The sequence below is a fragment of the Macaca thibetana genome, chromosome X (genome assembly GCF_024542745.1).
Source record: "Macaca thibetana thibetana isolate TM-01 chromosome X, ASM2454274v1, whole genome shotgun sequence".
In the NCBI taxonomy this organism is placed as follows: domain Eukaryota; kingdom Metazoa; phylum Chordata; class Mammalia; order Primates; family Cercopithecidae; genus Macaca; species Macaca thibetana.
Genome location: NC_065598.1, coordinates 21,196,036 through 21,216,546, shown reverse-complemented (window position 1 = coordinate 21,216,546; position 20,511 = coordinate 21,196,036). Strand labels below are relative to the sequence as shown.

Here is a 20,511-nt window from a genome sequence, read left to right as displayed (position 1 = left end):
ATCATTAAAAATCCCGGCCGGGCGCGGTGGCTCAAGCCTGTAATCCCAGCACTTTGGGAGGCCTAGACGGGCGGATCACGAGGTCAGGAGATCGAGACCATCCTGGCTAACACAGTGAAACCCCATCTCTACTAAAAATACAAAAACTTAGCCGGGCGAGGTGGCAGGCGCCTGTAGTCCCAGCTACTCGGGAGGCTGAGGCAGGAGAATGGCGTGAACCCGGGAGGCGGAGCTTGCAGTGAGCTGAGATCCGGCCACTGCGCTCCAGCCTGGGTGACAGAACGAGACTCCGTCTCAAAAAAAAAAAAAAAAAAAAAAAAAAAAAAAAAAAAAAAAATCCCAACAAAGGTTTTGAAGAAAAACTACTGGATGATAAGAGAAAATAGGAGAACTGATTTATTTCAGAGGCTAGTGGTCAGGGAAGATCTCCTTGTGATTTCAGGTTTAGATAGGCAGGAATTCTTGGGAGAAAAAAGAGATAAAAGCATTCTCCGTAGCAGGAATAGCATGTTGAAAAGGAAAGTGGTGGCAAAGAGCTGGTCAATGACTAGGGTAGCTACAGCACTGTGAATACTTTCCTTTTAAATAAATTTAAGAAAAATATATATAAACTAGAATATCAGATATGTGGAATTAATAAAACACATATTTTATAATCCCATACACTTCTAAATCTTCATAATAAGATAATGAGTTGAACCCTGAAGCCAAACAATATTTGTCTTGCTTTGTGTATTTTCACTGGGCTCTTTTCCACAACAGAACAGTGAAGATTATACTCTAGGTGTGCTTATAAGGCATACTATATACATGCATGCACACACCCCTTTACTTTGCTGTTTAAGGGGGTTTGATGATGATATTATCTTGCTATTAAATTCATACTAAATTTTCTCTAACTTTTAACTCAAAATCTTTAGATTACATAGAGCTAGTATTACAGCAGAGATAGAAGCCTATGAAATGCAATACTCAACCTTCATAGTCCTCTTCCACTTAAGTCCTATTCCATTAAACATGGCCATGTTATCCAAAAGAGCAACTGGCAAAAATGAAGATCAGTGGTTCATCATGAAAGCGATTAGATTACAGATTGATACTGACATTGTGTTTTCAGGAAAATTTACCATAAGAAAAAAGCCTTTCATTTTTAAATAAACGTATATAAACAGGTAAAAATAAAACAGAAATTCCTGTGAAATATAAAAAGTTATTATTTAAGTATATGTTGTTTTGTCTCCAAGGTCCAAGCATTGTTAACTGTAATATTCTGTTGTCCCAGCAATAGATCAAGCTAAATAACTATTTGTGTTTTATAACAGCGGCAGCTCAGTATGTTTCCCCTAACTTAATAAATAGTAACATAAAGTAAAATACAATTTTGGATAGAAATCAATCCAGGCACTGAAAACATTATTAACATCAACATATGAGGACACATGTTTTTTCAAGTCAAGCTTTTCAAAATGCACTCATTTATTCATTAAAGCACAAATTCCTCTGTATATGGCATGTGTACCATGCACGAAGCAATAGGATAGAGTGCGGAAAGATCCCTGGAGTAGGTGATTTGGGTTCTAGTCCTGACTATAGTACTTACATTTTTTTTGCAACACAGCTTTGGTAAATCATTTCTGAGTTTGGGTTTTGTTATTTGCACATTGGGTTGTTGTGAAGTTCAAAAGACATATTAAATGTGGAAACTCCCTTGCTAACTGTGAAAGCACTAAATAAGTGCAAGGTGAGATCCTCAAGGGAACTCAAGAGCCTAGTAAAAACCCCACCGATTAGAGTTCTCTCTTTTAGAACATTGGTTATAGATATCCAACATGCACTTGGGGGTTAGCGATATTTTCTTCTTCTAAACCTAAGAAATGAGTTAGGAAGTACCCAGCCTTCTACTCTGGAATTGGTGTATCAGCATTACAGGGGAAGATCTCCCCCAAAGTTAACAATATTCCTTACTCTATCCTGGTCCTCTGTCAAAAATTAGTTGAGATAGATGTCATCTATCTGGGAAATACCATGTTACAGATTCAAGACATACAATAAAAACAGGAGGCAAAAGTGGACTCTGATTTCTCTCTTAGAATAAATTTCTAGAGGTGAAGTTAGTAGACCAGATTCTTGATATACATAACTAAATAATGTCCTTCAGAGAGGTGGTAACAATTTATACTCCTCAAAAATATTCGCAATATTCCTGATTACCAGTTTGGCTCACCTTTTACTGTCTTTCCTAATTTAATACCTCATAATTCACAAGACTTAACTACTTTCCTTCCCCACACAGTGTAACATGTGTCAGGATACGCATGACAGAATGGAACAGGCTGAGTATTTAAATGTGCCTTCAATGGCTCACTACTCTCAGGATAAATCCAAATTTTTAATAATTTGTACACTCTGAGTCAAAGTGATGGTCTCTTCTTCCTTCTCTAGGTTCATCTCTCACTACCAACTACCCTCTCGAATAGGCCATCTGTCCCTCATCTTCAAACTTTTGTTCAGGGTATTACTTATGACTGGAACACCAGATTCTAGAAGAAGCTCAGTGCTCATACAGCTCTTCTGAATAGTGGTAATAACAAAAGTGGTCCCCTTTCAAACAACTAAGAGTGCTGATTTCAGGGTGACTCTGAATGTCTAGGGAAAAAAAAATAATTCAATAGATCAGTCATTCAATGGAGCAGATTCTGACACAGGCACTAGTGTCTTAGAAAGAGACTTGAGAGTATGTAACTGGGGAGAAGGGAGGATAAAGAATGAGGCACCTAGGAGTGCTAATGACACTACAGTCCAAATAAAAACATTTTTCTACACTCTAGTTTTATGAAAGAGCTATAGAATAAGTAGATGATTTAAGAGATTTGCTCAGAGAAACAACTCAATTGTAAGTTATTAAATCTTTCACATTTTGAATGCCTAGATGGTATACCTTCTACAGCAGAAGCAGATTAAAGTTTTTTTGATATTTTAAGCATTAAGCACAGTAATTCAAATTACTTAAAAACTTGCAGTCCATGTTTTTCAAGGGCTCCTAGTAAGAAGCTATAGTTCCAGTGACACAACAAACTCCTTTTAACCAAAATGGTTTAAAATGCATAATTTCGTGGATTGAATGTTCTTGCTGACATGATTCTCAGCTTCCACATGGCCATTATCCTAGTTTCTCATCATCCATATGGCCTGGACTTAATGGCCCTGCTTTTGATCTCTCAAATGATGCTCTGCACTAGAGAGATCCAACAGGCCGATTTGATCATGCAAGTTCCCAGTTCAAAATTATTCAATAGCTCTTTATTACTGCAGGAAAGAACCTAAGTACTTTATCATACAATTCCTGATCTAACCTTTACCTGTGTCTCTAGGCCCATCTACTACCCCTTCCTCATGCCACTTCCTCCAATTGTTAATAAACCAGCAATTATAAGCCACACGAAATCCTTGGAACATGCCACATTCTTACACATTTTTAGTGTACCTGCATATGCCTTCGCACTAAAATATTGCTACTTATATTTTATTCTTCATTCAAATGCTCCCCACTCTGAAGCCTTTTCTCACTTCCCCTAAAGACTAAGGCTCTATTTCTCCTATGTTCATCTTCTACTTTCTGCACCCACACATTACAACAGTTAAGTTATACTGGGACTCTCAGCATGTCTTTCTCCCCATATAATGGTGTGTCATGTCTTCCCATTTTACCTCTAGCTCTCCTCTTCATGTCTAGCAAATAATAGATGCTCATTTTTCAAATGGAATCATGACTATATTAAAACTGTATCTTTAATGTTGAATTTTGCAGCTATCTGTGCATTGCATAGTATCACACTGATGATTAATCAGCTATTTATTATTGTTCTCCATCAATTTTGTGCATATTAAGTTATGCCATTAAAAATCCAACGTGCCATAACTATGGACTCATTGAACACATAAACTTAGGAAAATAATCAATTACCCATCATTTTTTTAAGGGTATAAACTTTAAAGTTAGGCTCTTTTGTGAAAATCTAGTAAAAGGATAAAAATAACCTAGACTTTACCCAAAAGAGTCACTTGCCAGTCTCTCAACAAAAACTGTATCAAAGAGTCTTTGAAATTTTACTTACATGGTATAGTGTGGTCTCTGGCACAGGAGTGCCCATGATGTCTTGTCTCAGTGCATCCATTTGTAAACTAGGTAGCAATGAATAGTGAGTTGGGCTATTACTCTTATCACCCTTCTTTTTTGACTTCTTCCCTGTGTCCTTTTTGCTGTTTCTCTGAAACATGTATTCTTCTTGAGCAATCTTTTCATTGCTCATATACCGAAGTAGAGAGTTTTCTATATAAAAAGAGATAAATACACCAATGTAAATACACAAATACACCAAATTTACCATTCTTTCTCAATTGTGCTATTATTAGGTTGGCGCAAAAATAACTGCGGTTTTCCCATCCCTTTTAATCGCAAGAACCGCAATTACTTTTGCCCCAACCTAATATATTTCATTTCAGAACTTTAACTTGATTTAATTTATAAAATATGTAGTGAAATACGATATATCTTAATTATTTGGTATGATAAGACAATTAAAAGTAGACAGTCGATAGATTATTTCTCCAAGTTTTAGCTTTGGACCAACTACATTAGAATCATCTCTGGAACTTGAATCAGAAGTTCTAGGTGTGTGGCTTATAAAATTTGTAACAAGCTCCCTCATGGGGATTTTGCCAAAGCCTGATAACAAACACCGGCCTGTGGTATGCAAGGTAGCATGCCTGGAGAAGTTGAGGCCCACACTGAGAACCAGTAGTCAGGAAATTTCGTTCAGGAATTCTATGCTTAAATTGGTAGTCAGCACTTAGTACTTCACATGGTCCCCCTCCCCACCAACAAAAGTCACTAAAATATGAAGTCTCAAAACAGTGACTCTGAGATAGCATGTGATAAGCATTTCTCTTTTGTATTTTTCTTGATTTATTCTATAGAACAAATGAGATTAGAAATTGAAGATGGGAAAATGGAGTGAATACACAGATATAAAGGAATCTGTCAATTTCTGTATTTATCAACATTTTCAGAAATGCTCACTCCATAAAACAAGTATTAAGAAGACTAATGAACCAGATATTCATGCTTGCTTTTCCATATGGTCTGCGGATCTGTGCAGTAATAAAATAAATTCTGTAAACTGGCTAGAAGTAACAAGAAAACGGGTCAAACATATCATGAAGGAAGCTTAGTGAACTTACATTCTATGAATAGTTTTTTGTTTTGATTTGTTTTATTTTCCACCTATGACCTTACGGCTCTCTACTGCAGAAAGTGGAAGTAGCAGCATGACCCACTGGACCCACCATACCCACACTTGATCAAATCCTATTTAGTAGGGAAACTTTCAGTTGCTTTCTATTGCTTATCTCTATAGCAGGATAAGTGAACATAAAAACTTACTTTTGGTAGATCCTTCAAGAGTAGCCCACCCCCATGTAAGAAGATAACTCTGAACAGCAAACAGAACAGGAAAAAAAAAGCAAAGTTTTTTTTTTTTTTTCCTTCTATTTCTACATGGTTTTTGTTAGAAGTCACTGGCCCGGTTTCCATTAGTTTTTAACCCATGTGCTTCAATGCTCATTTTTAGGTTGATTCCATACAAAATTGGTGAGGTTGCATTGCAGACTGATGAGGACTGATGATAAACTCTTCCTATTCACTGAACCTATTTTATGCAGTTTCACACTTCCGACCTTGTGTTTCAAATATTAACTTTCAAGTAACAATCAGATATTTACTTTTAACACCGTACTTATGTGCCTGGAATCCCTTAGTAGGCATTCAGAGACAATATCTGTTTAATAATGGGTCAAGATAGTCCAATGTTGGTCTTACTTGGTTTTGTTGCATAATAAAGTCAATGATAGAATAAGTTTTCCACTGAAGCCATAACAATCTATTTATAGAACATTTAAATTTGCTTATTGTTCAAACAACCCAGCCTACACTGAAATTCTAGAACACTTACCTCTTCTACTATCTCTCTTCATCTTATTTGGATCTTCATAGTCCCCCACCCAATTATATTCCACTGGCATAGATATAGGTCGTAGCTTGCCTAAACACAGAGAACAAAGTTCACATCACATTGTTTTTCTTCCCCATGTCTGCTCAAACTTACACTGATTTTTAGCTAAGGTCTACCAAACACACTCACTCTTATGCAACATTATGGTTGGCATTTGTGTAGATGGAGAAAATGTGTTTTGAGCCAGAAGGTGAAACTGCCTATTGGCCAGGTGATAAAGCAAACTTAAGGTACTTTTTATAAATAATAATTAATAGCCTAGGTTAGCTCTCTTAGGAACCCCAGACTTTAAGGGTATAGTTTTTTTTTTTTTTTTTTTTTTTACAAAGAAGATAATCATATAAGTGATTTTACTCAGTAACTGGATCTCTATCTTATTTCCTAGTGCCCAAGTGTCTATATCTTGATAGCCAACCTCCAAGATGGTAGCTTTCTGTGTTTAACCTACCAGTCATTAACCCACTGTTTCATGTTGGAACACCACAAGAATAACTTTATATCTTTGCTGCTTCCTATCTCCTATCACCATACATTTTGGACACCACCATGTCTCAAAAATATGGTTAGATTCTCTTTCATGTCCTATAGCTGAGTCTGCTGCTAAGCATCTCTTTTGCTACAGTAAGCCTGTCCAGTATATAGATCCAAGTAATCACAGCTTTGGTTTGTCCCATTTCCCCCTGGGTCTGTATCCTTACTAAACAGCATTTCACTTCAGCAAGGAGAACTCATGGCAAATACTTCAATAATAACTTTTATTTTGGTGAGGCTGCAGTATATTATTTCTGTTCCACTTGAAATTCCTGAAGCCTAAAACAGCCAAAGAAAATAATTCAAAAGTTTTAACAGGATACCTAGCACAATGCCTGGCATGAAATAGTTGCTTACTGAATTTCTAGTGAATGAAAAGCAGAGACTCACACAGGACTGGATCGTACAAATAATAATGGTTATTATGATTATGATAATAGTACAAACATTTATATGTCATTTGCCATATAGCACATAGTAACAATTTTTTTTTTTTTTTTTTTTTTTTTTTGAGGCGGAGTCTCGCTCTGTCGCCCAGGCTGGAGTGCAGTGGCGCGATCTCGGCTCACTGCAAGCTCCGCCTCCCGGGTTCCCGCCATTCTCCTGCCTCAGCCTCCCGAGTAGCTGGGACTACAGGCGCCGCCACCACGCCCGGCTAATTTTTTTGTATTTTTAGTGGAGACGGGGTTTCATTGTGTTAGCCAGGATGGTCTCGATCTCCTGACCTCGTGATCCGCCCGTCTAGGCCTCCCAAAGTGCTGGGATTACAGGCTTGAGCCACCGCGCCCGGCCATAGTAACAGTTTTATAAGGATTAAATTGTTTACTCTTGATAATTCAGAGAAATATACTATCATTATCCTCATTTTAACTGATGAGGAAACTAAGGTTATATAACTTGCCCAAGGACATATACCTGTTAAGTACATAGTATCAGGATTCAAACCCAGGCACTCACACTTACTTCTGTCATAATTCTTGGTGACTTTAATATTCACCCTCTGAGAGTCTGGTCTTTCAGTTTCTTGAGGTTCTCTCTCACACTCATTCCTATGGTCATATGCTTAGTCTCATCAGCAAAGGCTGCAATCCCTTTAAATATCCAACTTACCAACTACCACCTTTTGTATTTCTAGCACACTACCTACAGTACTCCAAGTCCAACAATTCTTCCTCGTTTAATGTATTAATACCTATCATACTGCTTTTCAGTATCTATCAGTCACCTTCTGTCCCTGAAACTTCCCTCCTTGTCCAGCTAAATTTTATGATTATTATAATCATTCAATATGTTTTTAAAAATTCTGTTAGGAGAATTCTAATTCTGTTCTTAAGGAAAATGTATCAATCTTATGGCTTCTTATTGTTAACACTGATACAGTTTAGTCTGTTTTGCTAAGCTCTTTTAAAAGATTAACTAGACATGATAAAATTATTAATGAGCCAAAAATGTAGTATTTAATGGCTTCCTTTTAAGGTATGCAAACAACTTTGTAAATGATCACCTAATATTCCAAATTCTCCATCAGTATATCTCTGCTCTTTTACACAGAGGGAATTTGAGTGAGATGATCTGAGGCAGGATAGGTAGTCAAGGAAGTAAACATGTCCTCACACGACGACCATACAGTTAACACAATAAGCCCCAGCATTCACACTGTAGTCCAGCTCATTCAAACACAGCTATCTACAGTAGGGAATTTCCCCTGCAGGGAGCACATGCATTTTGATTACACCTGTCCTCAGACTGACCCTTTGCTCATTATAATAGTAAACAACACACCCCTGGACAGAGATTTAAGATGCTAATGAGACATGCAATGTATGAACAAGCATGTACAGCTACTGTGCATGTGCACCCAGAGGACCACCAAGATTATGCTTACTAGCAACACCTCTTCCCATTCCTTTATGAATAATTATGTAAGACTCTCATAAAGGGAATCTCCCTAGTGCCAGTATTGGTAGTCTCATCCTTAGGAGCAGCTCGCCCTGAATCCTCTCTCAGGGTGTACTGTCTATTCTGTACCTAACTTTCATAACATTCTTTGTCCTTTGCAATAAATTGCTCTATGCTACATCTCCTTTGCTGTGGGTCTCTCATTTAAATTCTTTTAAGCTAAGAAGAACCGAGGTCTCACAACAGCCATCTACAGATCCAGGTCAATATTCTGCCCATCGAAAGTAGGGTAAGGGTTTGAGGAAAGGTCTCCTTTTGTTATGTCTATTCCCACCACTTTGCATAATCAGTCCTCCAGATTTTCAATGTTATGAAGGTTGTATTTTCAAAATATCTACAATTTATTTCTTTAGGATCTGGTTTTAAAAATAAACTCTACTTCAGCATGGGCACTGAAACTGAAGCAATTAACAGCTCTAGCACTGTTTTTACATGTCACCAAAAAATCCTTTGAAAAGTGAAAATCCAATATACAAGCAGTTAATTGTTTTACTTGCTCTATATGTTATATATATTAAAAAGCTAGTTAGATATTTTTTGAAAATTGGTTGTTTGGAATCAAACATATATGCACAAAAACAACAAAAAGAAACATACTTCACACACAGAATATGAAATACATAATTGTATTCATTGTATTTTGTGTCATCTCTGAAATTCTAATGGAGCTAAGTCATTGAAGAATGTAATTAAGCCCTTGATATGTCTGGTTATATAATTAGCCATAGAAACAATTATGCAGAAGATTTTTAACACTGACTTTTCCGGGGATGACTTTTTTTTTAAACAGAATTATACTGTATACTACTAATGCACAATTGAAGGAAAACATACTAAATTAGAAAAAAATTGAGAGAAAAAGCTTTACTGACATTTACTTTTGGAGAACATCAAGGTTTTGCTTTTATTAGTTATAAAACTATAGATTCAGCAATGCAAATAAAAATAAGTATTTTTTAAAATAAAGTATATTATTGATTTAGGTAGAACAAATAATGTTGCTTATAAGTACTGATTTTTAATTGTCCTAAAATATTGAAGTAGACTTAATAAAGCAGTTAAACCAGTAACATAAGGTAACATTCTTGTAAAAATATCAGTCCATGGCAGATTGAAAAATAGACCATGGCTTAAATTATTTCTAATTCCAAATATACAGATCATTGATTACAGCTTGAAAATATGTTTGCTACTACATGTATATACAGCAGCATTTTAATTTCACAGGACAGCAAAGTTCAAATGGAAAGATAATTTTATGATTCAATGTTTTAGTGCTGTTGGTAAAAAACAAGTGAAACAAAACACCAAAGGTAAGAGTACTATAAGCATTATAGACTTAAATCAAATATACACTATTATTAATACATGCAAAATATTTTTATACTCATATGACTTTGTAAGGCTTTAATACAAAGCCTTACAACGGATTGGTTGTATCCATTGGTTTACAATGGATTGGTTTAATAAAATTAAATACATCTGACCCATTCCTGTGTAAATGTACATAAATAAAACACAAATCTCTGAAAAGTAATCTGGAAAAGTTTAAGACATGTCTTTACATAGTAATACTTATATTGGTTTTTGAAGTTGTAAAGTTAAAATGACTAATTCATGATAAGAATAATAACAGCAAAGAATATAATCAAGAAAATGAGGATTAGAGCCCATTTAACAATTTTTGCTGACCACTTCTTAATGTTTTATTCCTTTAAGTATAAAGCATGTATTAATTGCAGAGTTCATTTGGCATCCTATCATAAGCCTTGTGATACCACTGTGCTAGTGCCTCATAATATAACCATTATTTTATTTGGTTTTTAATATCTGTTGCACATCTAGAGTTTTTTAATTGGTGCCTCCATAGAGGCAGGAATTTTGTGCTGTATTTCTTACTGTATTCTAATAAATGTGGTAAAGGTAAAAGATAAATATTTTTATAGAGGCACACAGAAAAAAAGATAAATATTTTTTGGATTTTGTCTGAATTTTATTATGATATTAATGGCAAGCAGCTTTTTAAGAATTATGGGCTATATTCAGCTGCAAGTAAGCAAATGGAACACAAAACACAATTTTAAGAATATAGACAATGATGAAGTGCTATATAATGATATATCCTAATTACTGTATTTTAATTCAAAATTGCTATGCTTGAATGTTACTGTACAACATTGCTTGAAAATAAACTAATTTTTACCTCAGATAACAAAGCATTTTAGGTGATATCACAAATGCTACAATCCCCTTTGGCAGAGTTAACTGCTCACTCTGTTGGGCTCCCTAAGCTTTTTCCTGGTGCCTTTAGCATATATACAATACTTATTATGCTGTATTGTGACATTAGGGAGATCTCAAACTACTGGGTTGCTCATTGGATCCTATTCCCTCTGACCTACTCAAGGGCATGCCTTGAGCAATCCTCCCTTCTTTCTCCTGCATCATCAACTTTTCTCTTTCTACTCAGTCATTCCTATTAGCATATAAACATGCTGTAATTTCTCCAATTGTTTTTAAAAAAGTAACTCTCCTCACCCCACAAACCTCTACCCAGCTACCACCTTATTTTTTGTTCCCCTTTACAGAAAACCTTGTAGAAAGCTTCTTTATATTTGTAGCCCCCAATTCTTCTCCTCCTCTTCTCTCTTGAATCTTCTCTGATTAAGCTCTTGCCCCCACTATTCCATCAAAACTGCTATTGTCAAAGTTTTTAGGGCCCCCATATTGCTAAATCCAATAGACAATTCTCAGAGTCCTTGACTTTTCTGATGTATCTGTAACATTAGCACCGATTATTACTCCTTCCTTGAAACACTTTCCTTACCCGGCACCCTAGGACTCTGTCTTCTGGTTTTCCTCTCTTCTTATCATAAATTCACATGCATCCTTCAGAGCTAAGCAAAAATGTCATTTCCTTAGGGATACAATCCTTGGCCTCTCATTCTAGGTCAGGATTCTCTGTGTTTGTCTCCTTTCCTCTCAAAGTTCTTCTCTGTAGCATGACAATTATAGTCACATAAGTATTTATTAATTTAGTTACTTGAATTCTGTCATCCTTCTAGACTGTAAATTTCATGGGGGAAGACAGACTTTTCTACTGTCTACTGTGGTATCTCCCACACTTAGCACAGTACCTTAAACACAGTAACTGCTCAATATTTAACTGATTGCATGTTAAGAAAGTAAATAGGGGACTTTCCTCAGACACTAGACCAAAAAGGATCCAAGCTATATCATTAGTTTCTATTTTCACAGTTTCTTTCCCTTTCCTTCCTTCTAATTTTCCATTTCCTTATTTTCCTCCCTCTTCCTTCCTTCTAAGGCAGGTATGTTACCCTCACCAATTCTCTTCATTTTTTTGACAAATTGAGCTTTACAGAACTGTTTGGCAATCAAGTCAGAACTAGTTCTGTCTCTTGATTTCTTATCTACAAACATTCCCATGTTAAGTTGTCTGTTGAAACACCACTGAATTGCTGTCTTTTTCATTTGTATCGCTTTTAAAAACTCTCTAAAAACATGCTAGTCATTACGTTTCGGAGTAATAAACAGCACCTGAGAAGCAATCTTCTCTTACAGTTGTCAAAGGTTTAAAAAAAATTTCAAAGAAATTTCTCCATAAGTCTGACATGCCCTTTAAGGCTCACAACAAAGCTTTCTCTAGAGTCTCAGAAAAAGTATACGCATATACACATCTGTTCTGAATATTTTAGCCAATATTTTGATGAAAATGAGTATAGTAAGTAAAGTTAAGCTATATGCTTGTCACATATACCCATCAAAAACCCCACATACCAGACAGAAAAATTACTTTCAGATGGCTGACTGAATTTCTAGGAAAACATCCTGGGGTTATTTAAGGTAGAGAATCACACATTTAAAGAGGCAGTAAAACTGAATTAAATGGAAAGTCAGTAATATTTAAAGGATAATGGTAACATATCTGGATCCAGTAAAATAAGTAAGAATGAACAATCTGATCTTTATAGCCATGTTTTAAAAATTTCATCTCTGGATAAAAGAGGTTGAAGAAATTGGTTTGTAAACATTTCAATGTGAGGATTATTTAAGGATTACCTTTAATGACTTATAAACAATACAAATCAAATATAAACTCTGTACTGATTAACTTAAAATCTTTTCGGTTTCACTGATGGAGAACAAAACCAGTTAAAATCTCATTTCCAAAATAACCCCATAAAAAAAGTGGGCAAAGGGCATGAACAGACACTTTTCAAAAGAAGACATACATGCTGCCAACAATCATATGGAAAAAAGCTCAACATCGCCAATCATTAGGAAAATGCAAATCAAAACCACAGTCATCATCTCACACCTGTCAGAATGGCTATTACTAAAAAGGAAAAAAAAAAAAAAAAAAAAAAAAAAACAGATGTTGGCGAGGTTGTGGGAAAAAAAGGAACTCTTATACACTGTTGGTGGGGTATAAATTGGTTTAGCCATTGTGGAAGACAGTGTGGTAATTCCTCAAAGACCTAAAGACAGAAATACTATTGGACCCAGCAATCCTATTACTGGGTATATACCGACAGGAATAGAAGTCACTCTATTATAAAGACATATGTATGTGTATGTTCATTGCAGCACTATTCACAATAACAAAGACATGGAATCAACATACATGCTCATCAATGATAGACTAAAGAAAATGTGGCACATATAAACCATGGAATACTATGTAGTCATAAAAAAGAACAAGATCATGTTCTTTGCAGGGACATGGATGGAGCTGGAGGCCATTATCCTTAGCAAACTAACACAGGAACAGAAAACCAAATGCTGCATGTTCTCACTTACAAGTGGGAGCTAAATGATGAGAACACATGGATACACAGAGGGGAACCACATGCATTGGGGCCTTTTGGAGGGTGGAAGGTGGGAAGAGGGAGAGGATCAAGAAAAACAACTAACGGGTACTAGTCTAAACACCTGAGTAATAAAATAATCTGTACAACTAACCCCATGACACAGGTTTACCCATGTAACAATCCCACACTTGTACCTCTAAACTTAAAATAAAAGTTAAAAAAAATCATTTCCAAGAATAAGCTCCATTGTGGTTGTGTATTTTCCTACTGCTTTCTAAAAGTGATATATACCTTAAATGGGGAATAACATGAAAGAATTGCTAAAGGAGAACATACTAAACTGTGTCAAAAATTATGTGGCACTTTTAACACTTAATTCCAAGGCTAATTATATTTTGAACCAAATTACCTTTTGTAAGTATTCCACCAGAAGAGGAAACAAGCTATACATACACATTGGAGTTTGGAAATGTGTTGAAATAGTTGAAATAGTTGAAATGTTGTCTCCGTGCATAGAGACAATTTCTCTACATTAGAGGGTTGTGGGAGGAATGAGAAAGGATTTAGATGATTTAAATACTGTTTAAGTGGCAAAAGAGTTCTGGGTCCTCTGAAGGCTCTGGTTGGTATAAAATGAGCTAGGCTAAAATACTTGTCTCTTTGCTGTGCTCAGCATTGATATAAATGTGAACAACAAAGATGACAGAGGCATGTAAATATTATTGGTTAAAAGCATGCAGTTCTCAAGTTAAAGAACTGCAAATTAAAGCAGTCTAGTTTTAAAAAATTGTAGTAGTGTGTCTTGCAAATCCTATCAGCATATGGAAGACAGTCACTCTTTCTCATGAAAAGTAAAAAAAGATAATAAGGTAACTAGTTGAATATTATTTGAAAATAAATGACATCTTGTAATAACTTTACAATTCCTTTCACCTATTTTTCTGAGACCATAACTTGTTAGTGAAGCCAGCAAGAAAGGTAGAGATGAAAAACTTAAGACAGACCAAAGTTGTTTTTCTTTTTGTAATGGAAGCATCACTTTTATTGATAATTTAGGGCCATAATGGACACGTTCACAGAACAAAAATAAGACAATTCGAAGACAATGGAGTGTAAACGTACAGTACACAGGTTAATACTCTTCACCCTCATCCTCTCCCTGATTTCACAGATATTCAGTGAAAAAAAACTGTAAAGAAGTTTCAGGGTAATAAACAGTTGGAGTCAGTCCATGAATACAGACTTTCAAGTTCCTATCCCAGACCTCTTTTCACTACATCAAATTGCCTCAGTGATGTATCATTCAAGACCATTAGACAAAAATCCAATTAATTTTTCTTCAAAAATTTAATGGCATGTATGATTACTGTTTTTTGTTTGTTTGTTTAAGTGTCCTCACAGCCAGTTTGCAACTCTTGCAAAATACTAAGGCTATGTGAACAACTAATGGAGGATTAGAGCATAAACTGTGGATGCAACTTTTTGTTTGTGGTACAATACCTTAACAATGATGGCAAATAAATTGGTATGACATGATGTGTTGCTTATAAAACAATGCTAAGTTGTCATATGTACATTTTAAAATGGTTGTATACTGTTTTAATTATTTGCTCTAATGTCTCCAGTGATTATTCAGTGTTTAATTTTTACTTATCTCTTTTTGAACACAGAATATTACACCTGACATTTTCTATCTCCAAGGGTCTACTTCTTCCATGATTTCTGGCAAATTGTTTTGCAGTGATAGCAGTAATTCCACAAGTGACTTGAAGTATAGAACACCATGTAATGATCTTTCTAGACAGTTTTTCTTACTTTCGTTTGAACTTTCATCATAAACAAGATTTACTCTAGAAAGTAGTTTACATATGGCTTTTCTACAAGATAAGAATGAAGAATGAAGATGACATTCAATAATCCAACTGCTGGGCAGGCTTAAATATTGAGAACAGAGGTTGTTCTATATGCTTATCTGTAAGTCAGCTGTTTGGAACCTAAGACACAAAGAAATCGTATCATTGGTAGTTGGGTCTTTCAGAAGAGCTGCAAAAGTCTTTTACAATATTTTCCAAAATACATTCCATAAAACATTAGTTCCATTGGGAAGCAGGTTAAGTATTATGTGACCAAAAAAGGGATTTAATATACAAACACATTTGGGAAACAGTAAATTAACCAAAATTCAACAAAACTTTCAAAGATGTAGTATGTGAATGTGAATTTATTAATCTCCAAGAGGGGCCTAAAATATGTAAAACTTCCCAATCTTATTTAACGATGTAACCTCTTTCTTCTATAGGCTATCTTTCAGAACTGGTGGTCTGAAGAACATATTTAGGAAATTGCCAGATTACTTAAGTCATATTGTGATCTGAAAGCTAACATGAATAGCCCTATTTAAATTTTACCTAGATAGCATTTATTATAGTTTTTTCTTTTTTCTCATGGGGGAAAATGTATTCTGATTTTGACTAGGGATAAACATATTGTCTCTTGCTCCAGGGGATGTCATGATTAGATTTTCTATTGTAGAACAGGTTAGGTAATCCCAGACGCTCACAACCTTAAACAAATACTTCCGTCCAGAGAAAATGCTAACTGTGAATAAATGTTGGTGTATCCTTCCAGGGCAGTAACTTCCCAGGTTCTTTCAATTAAAAAATTATAAGGCAATCAGCTCTGTGCCATACAAGGTCTCTGACTTTGATTTTCTAGTATCTGCTTCTGTATTCAATTTATTTGTAAACTGATTCTTAAGTTAGCCAGGGTTTCTCAGACATTTCAGGCCAGATCATTCTTGTTGGGTGCTGTCCTGAGCACTGCAGGATGTTTAGTAGCATCTTTGGTCTCTACCCATTAGATGCCAGTAGCAACTTCCCACCACAAATTTGACAACAAAATTGTCCCTGGAAATTGCCGAATGTCCCCTAGGGGACAATACTGAACCCAGAGAATCACTGAGTGAGACTGTTTCTCTTCTTGGCTTTCCCATTCTGTTTATAAGGGAACACTATTTCATCTAGTTGGTATCCTTTTGATTAATTCATCTGAAGAGGTTCCCCCCACTTATAGTTACATCAGCTATGTTTATTTGGTTTGCTAATCCTTCTATTTTATATACATATTAATACCCTCAAACTTTATTAAAAGTTATTTTTCTTTCTTTTTTTTAAATTATACTTTAAGTTTTGGGATACATGTGCAGAATGTGTAGGTTTTGTTAAATAGGTATACACGTGTCATGGTGGTTTGCTGCACCCATCAACCCGTCATCTACATAATGCTATCCTTCCCCTGGTCCCCCACCCCCCGAAAGGACCTGGTGTGTGATGTTCCCCTCCGTGTGTCCGTGTGTTTTCATTGTTCAACTCCCACTTATAAGTGAGAACCTGTGGTGTTTGGTTTTCTTTTCCTGTGTTAGTTTGCTGAGAATGATGGTTTCCAGCTTCATCCATGTCCCTGCAAAGGACATAAACTCATCCCTTTTTTTTTTTTTGAGACGGAATCTCGCTCTGTTGCCCAGGCTGGAGTGCAGCTGCACGATCTCAGCTCACTGCAATCTCTGCTTCCCAGGTTGAAGCAATTCTCCTGTCTCAGCCTCTCAAGTAGCTGGGATTACAGGCACATGCTGCCACACCTGGCTAATTTTTTGTATTTTTAGTAAAGACAGGGTTTCACCATGTTGCCCAGGCTGGTCTCAAACTCCTGAGCTCAGGCAATCAACCCACCTCTCTCTCCCAAAGTGTTGTGATTACAGGCGTGAGCTACTGCACCCCGCAAACTGATCCTTTTTTGTGGTTGCATAGTATTCCATGGTGTGTATGTGCCACATTTTCTTTATCCAGTTTATCATTGATGGGCACTTGGGTTGGTTCCAAGTCTTTGCTATTGGGCATAGTGCTGCAATAAACATACGTGTGCATGTGTCTTTATAACGGAATGATTTATTATCCTTTGGGTATATACCCAGTAATGGGATTGCTGGGTCAAATGGTATTTCTGGTTCTAGATCCTTGAGGAATTGCCACACTGTCTTCTACAATGGTTGAACTAATTTACATGCCCACCAACAGTGTAAAAGTGTTCCTATTTCTCCACATCCTCTCCAGCACCTATTGTTTCCTGACTTTTTAATGATCACCATTCTAACTGGCCTGAGATGGTATCTCACTGTGGTTTTAATTTGCATTTCTCTAATGACCAGTGATGATGAGTTTTTTTTTCACATGTTTTTCTGCCGCTTAAATGTCTTCTTTTGAGAAGTGTCTGTTCATATCCTTTGCCCACTTTTTGATGGGGTTGTTTGTTTTCCTGTACATTTGTTTAAGTTCCTTGCAGATTCTGGATATTAGCCCTTTGTCAGATGAGTAGATTGCAAAAATTTTCTCCCATTCTGTAGGTTGCCTGTTCACTCTGATAGTAGTTTCTTTTCGTGTGCAGAAGCTCTTTAGTTTAATTAGATCCCATTTGTCTATTTTGGCTTTTGTTGCCATTGCTTTTGGTGTTTTAGTCATGAAGTCTTTGCCCATGCCTATGTCCTGAATGGTATTGCCTAGGTTTTCTTCTAGGGTTTTCATGGTTTTAGGTCTTACATTTAAGTGTTTAATCCATCTTGAGTTAATTTTTCTATAAGGTATAAGGAAGGGGTCCAGTTTCAGTTTTCTGCAGATGGGTAGCCAGTTTTCCCAGCACCATTTATTAAATAGGAAATGCTTTCCCCAGTGCTTGTTTTTGTCAGGCTTGTCAAAGATCACATGGTTGTAGATGTGTGGCATTATTTCTGAGGCCTCTATTCTGTTCCATTGGTCTATATATCTCTTTTGATACCAGTCATGCTGTTTTGGTTACTGTAAACTTGTAGTATAGTTTGAAGTCAGGTAGTGTGATGCCTCCAGCTTTGTTCTTTTTGCTTAGGATTGTCCTGGGCATATGGGCTCTTTTTTGGTTCCATATGAAATCTAAAGTAGTTTTTTTCTAAGTCTGTGAAGAAAGTCAATGGTAGCTTGATGGGGACAGCGTTGAATCCATAAATTACTTTGGGCAGTATGGCCACTTTCATGATATTGATTCTTCCTATCCACGAGCATGGAATGTTTTTCCATTTGTTTGTGTCCTTTTTGATTTCCTTGAGCAGTGGTTTGTAGTTCTCCTTGAAGAGGTCTTTCACATCCCTTGTAAGTTGGATTCCTAGGTATTTTATTCTTTGTAGCAATTGTGAATGGGAGCCCACTCATGATTTGGCTCTCTATTATTGGTGTATAGGAATGCTTGTGATTTTTGCACACTGATTTTGTATCCTGAGGCTTTGGTGGAGTTGCTTATCAGCTTAAGGAGATTTTGGACCGAGGTGATGGAGTTTTCTAAATATACAATCATGTCATCTGCAAACAGGAACAAACTGACTTCCTCTCTTCCTATTTGAATACCATTATTTCTTTCTCTTGCCTGATGGCCCTGGCCAGAGCTTCCAATACTATGCTGAATAGGAGTGGTGAGAGAGGGCATCCTTGTCTTATGCTGGTTTTCAAAGGGAATGCTTCCAGCTTTTGCCCATTCAGTATGATATTGGCTGTGGGTTTGTCATAAATAGCTCTTATTATTTTGAGATACGTTCCATCAATACCTATTTTATTGAGAGTTTTTAGCACAAAATTCAGCATGCTGAATTTTATCAAAGGCCTTTTCTGCATCTATTGAAAAAATCATGTGGTTTTTGTCACTGGTTCTGTTTCTGTGACGGATTATGTTTATTTATTTGTGTATGTTGAACCAGCCTTGCATCCCAGGGATGAAGCTGACTTGATCGTGGTGGATAAGCTTTGAGATGTGCTGCTGGATTTGGTTTGCCAGTATTTTATCGAGGATTTTCGCATCAATGTTCACCAGTGATACTGGCCTGAAATTTTCTTTTTTTGTTGTGTCTCTGCCAGGTTTTGGTATCAGGATGATGCTGGCCTCATGAAACGAGCTAGGGAGGAGTCCCTCTTTTTCTATTGTACGGAATAGTTTCAGATGGAATGGTACCAGCTCCTCCTTGTACCTCAGGTAGAATTCGGCTGTGAATATGTCTGGTCCTGGGCTTTTTTTGGTTGGTAGGTTATTAATTTCAGAACTTGTTATTGGTCTATTTAGGGAGTCAACTTCTTCCTGGTTTAGTCTTGGCAGGGTGTATGTCTCCAGAAATTTATCCATTTCTTCTAGATTTTCTAGTTTAATTGTGTAGACGTGTTTATAGTATTCTCTGATGGTAGTTTGTATTTCTGTGGGATCAGTGGTGATCTCTCCTTTATCATTATTTATTGTGTCTATTTGATTCTTCTCTCTTTTTTTCCTTATTATTCTGGCTAGTGGTTTATTTTGTTAATCTTTTCAAAAAAACCACCTCTTGGATTCATTGATTCTTTGAAGGGTTTTTCGTGTCTCTGTCTCCTTCAGTTCTGCTCTAATCTTAGTAATTTCTTGTCTTCTGCTAGCTTTTGAATGTGTTTGCTCTTGCTTCACTAGTTCTTTTAATTGTTATGTTAGGGTGTCGATTTTAGATCTTTCCCGCTTTCTCCTGTGGGCATTTAGTGCTATAAATTTCCCTCTACACACTGCTTTAAATGCGTCCCAGAGATTCCGGTACATTGTGTGTTTGTTTTCATTGTTTTCAAAGAACTTATTTATTTGCGACTTAATTTCATTATTTACCCAGTAGTCATTCAGGAGCAGGTTGTTCAGTTTCCATGTTGTGCAGGTTTGAGTGACTGTCTTAATCCTGAGTTCTAATTTGATTGCACTGTGGTCTGAGAGACTGTTTGTTATAATTTCTGTTCTCTTGCATTTGCTGAGGAGTGTTTTACTTCCAATTCTGTGGTCAATTTTAGAATAAGTGCAATATGCTGCTGAGAAGAATGTATATTCTGTTGATTTGTGGTGGAGAGTTCTGTAGATGTCTATAAGGTCTGCTTGATCCAGACCCGAGTTAAAGTCCTGAATATCCTTGTTAATTTTCTGTCTCATTAATCTGAATAATACTGACAATGGGGTGTTAAAGGCTCCCACTATTATTGTGTGGGAGGGGAGTCTAAGTCTCTTTGTAGATCTCTAAGAATTTGCTTTATGAATCTTGGTGCTCC

At 36.2% G+C, this 20,511-nt stretch overlaps 2 protein-coding genes across 9 annotated transcripts in view; both read right to left on the bottom strand.

Annotated features, from left to right (window-relative positions):
* SMS (spermine synthase) overlaps positions 1-20,511 on the bottom strand; it is an 863,947-nt gene that overhangs the window by 439,916 nt on the left and 403,520 nt on the right. The window lies entirely within an intron of this gene.
* CNKSR2 (connector enhancer of kinase suppressor of Ras 2) overlaps positions 1-20,511 on the bottom strand; it is a 287,770-nt gene that overhangs the window by 84,967 nt on the left and 182,292 nt on the right. For 4 of the 8 annotated variants that reach the window (XM_050775072.1, XM_050775074.1, XM_050775076.1 and 1 more), the window contains 2 exons: positions 6,012-6,101; positions 4,116-4,330 (listed from right to left, as the gene is read on the bottom strand). In XM_050775072.1, the coding sequence (XP_050631029.1) occupies positions 4,116-4,330; positions 6,012-6,101 (305 nt within the window). The remainder of the gene's footprint in view (positions 1-4,115; positions 4,331-6,011; positions 6,102-20,511) is intronic. The other 4 variants (XM_050775073.1, XM_050775075.1, XM_050775077.1 and 1 more) reach the window with 1 other exon arrangement.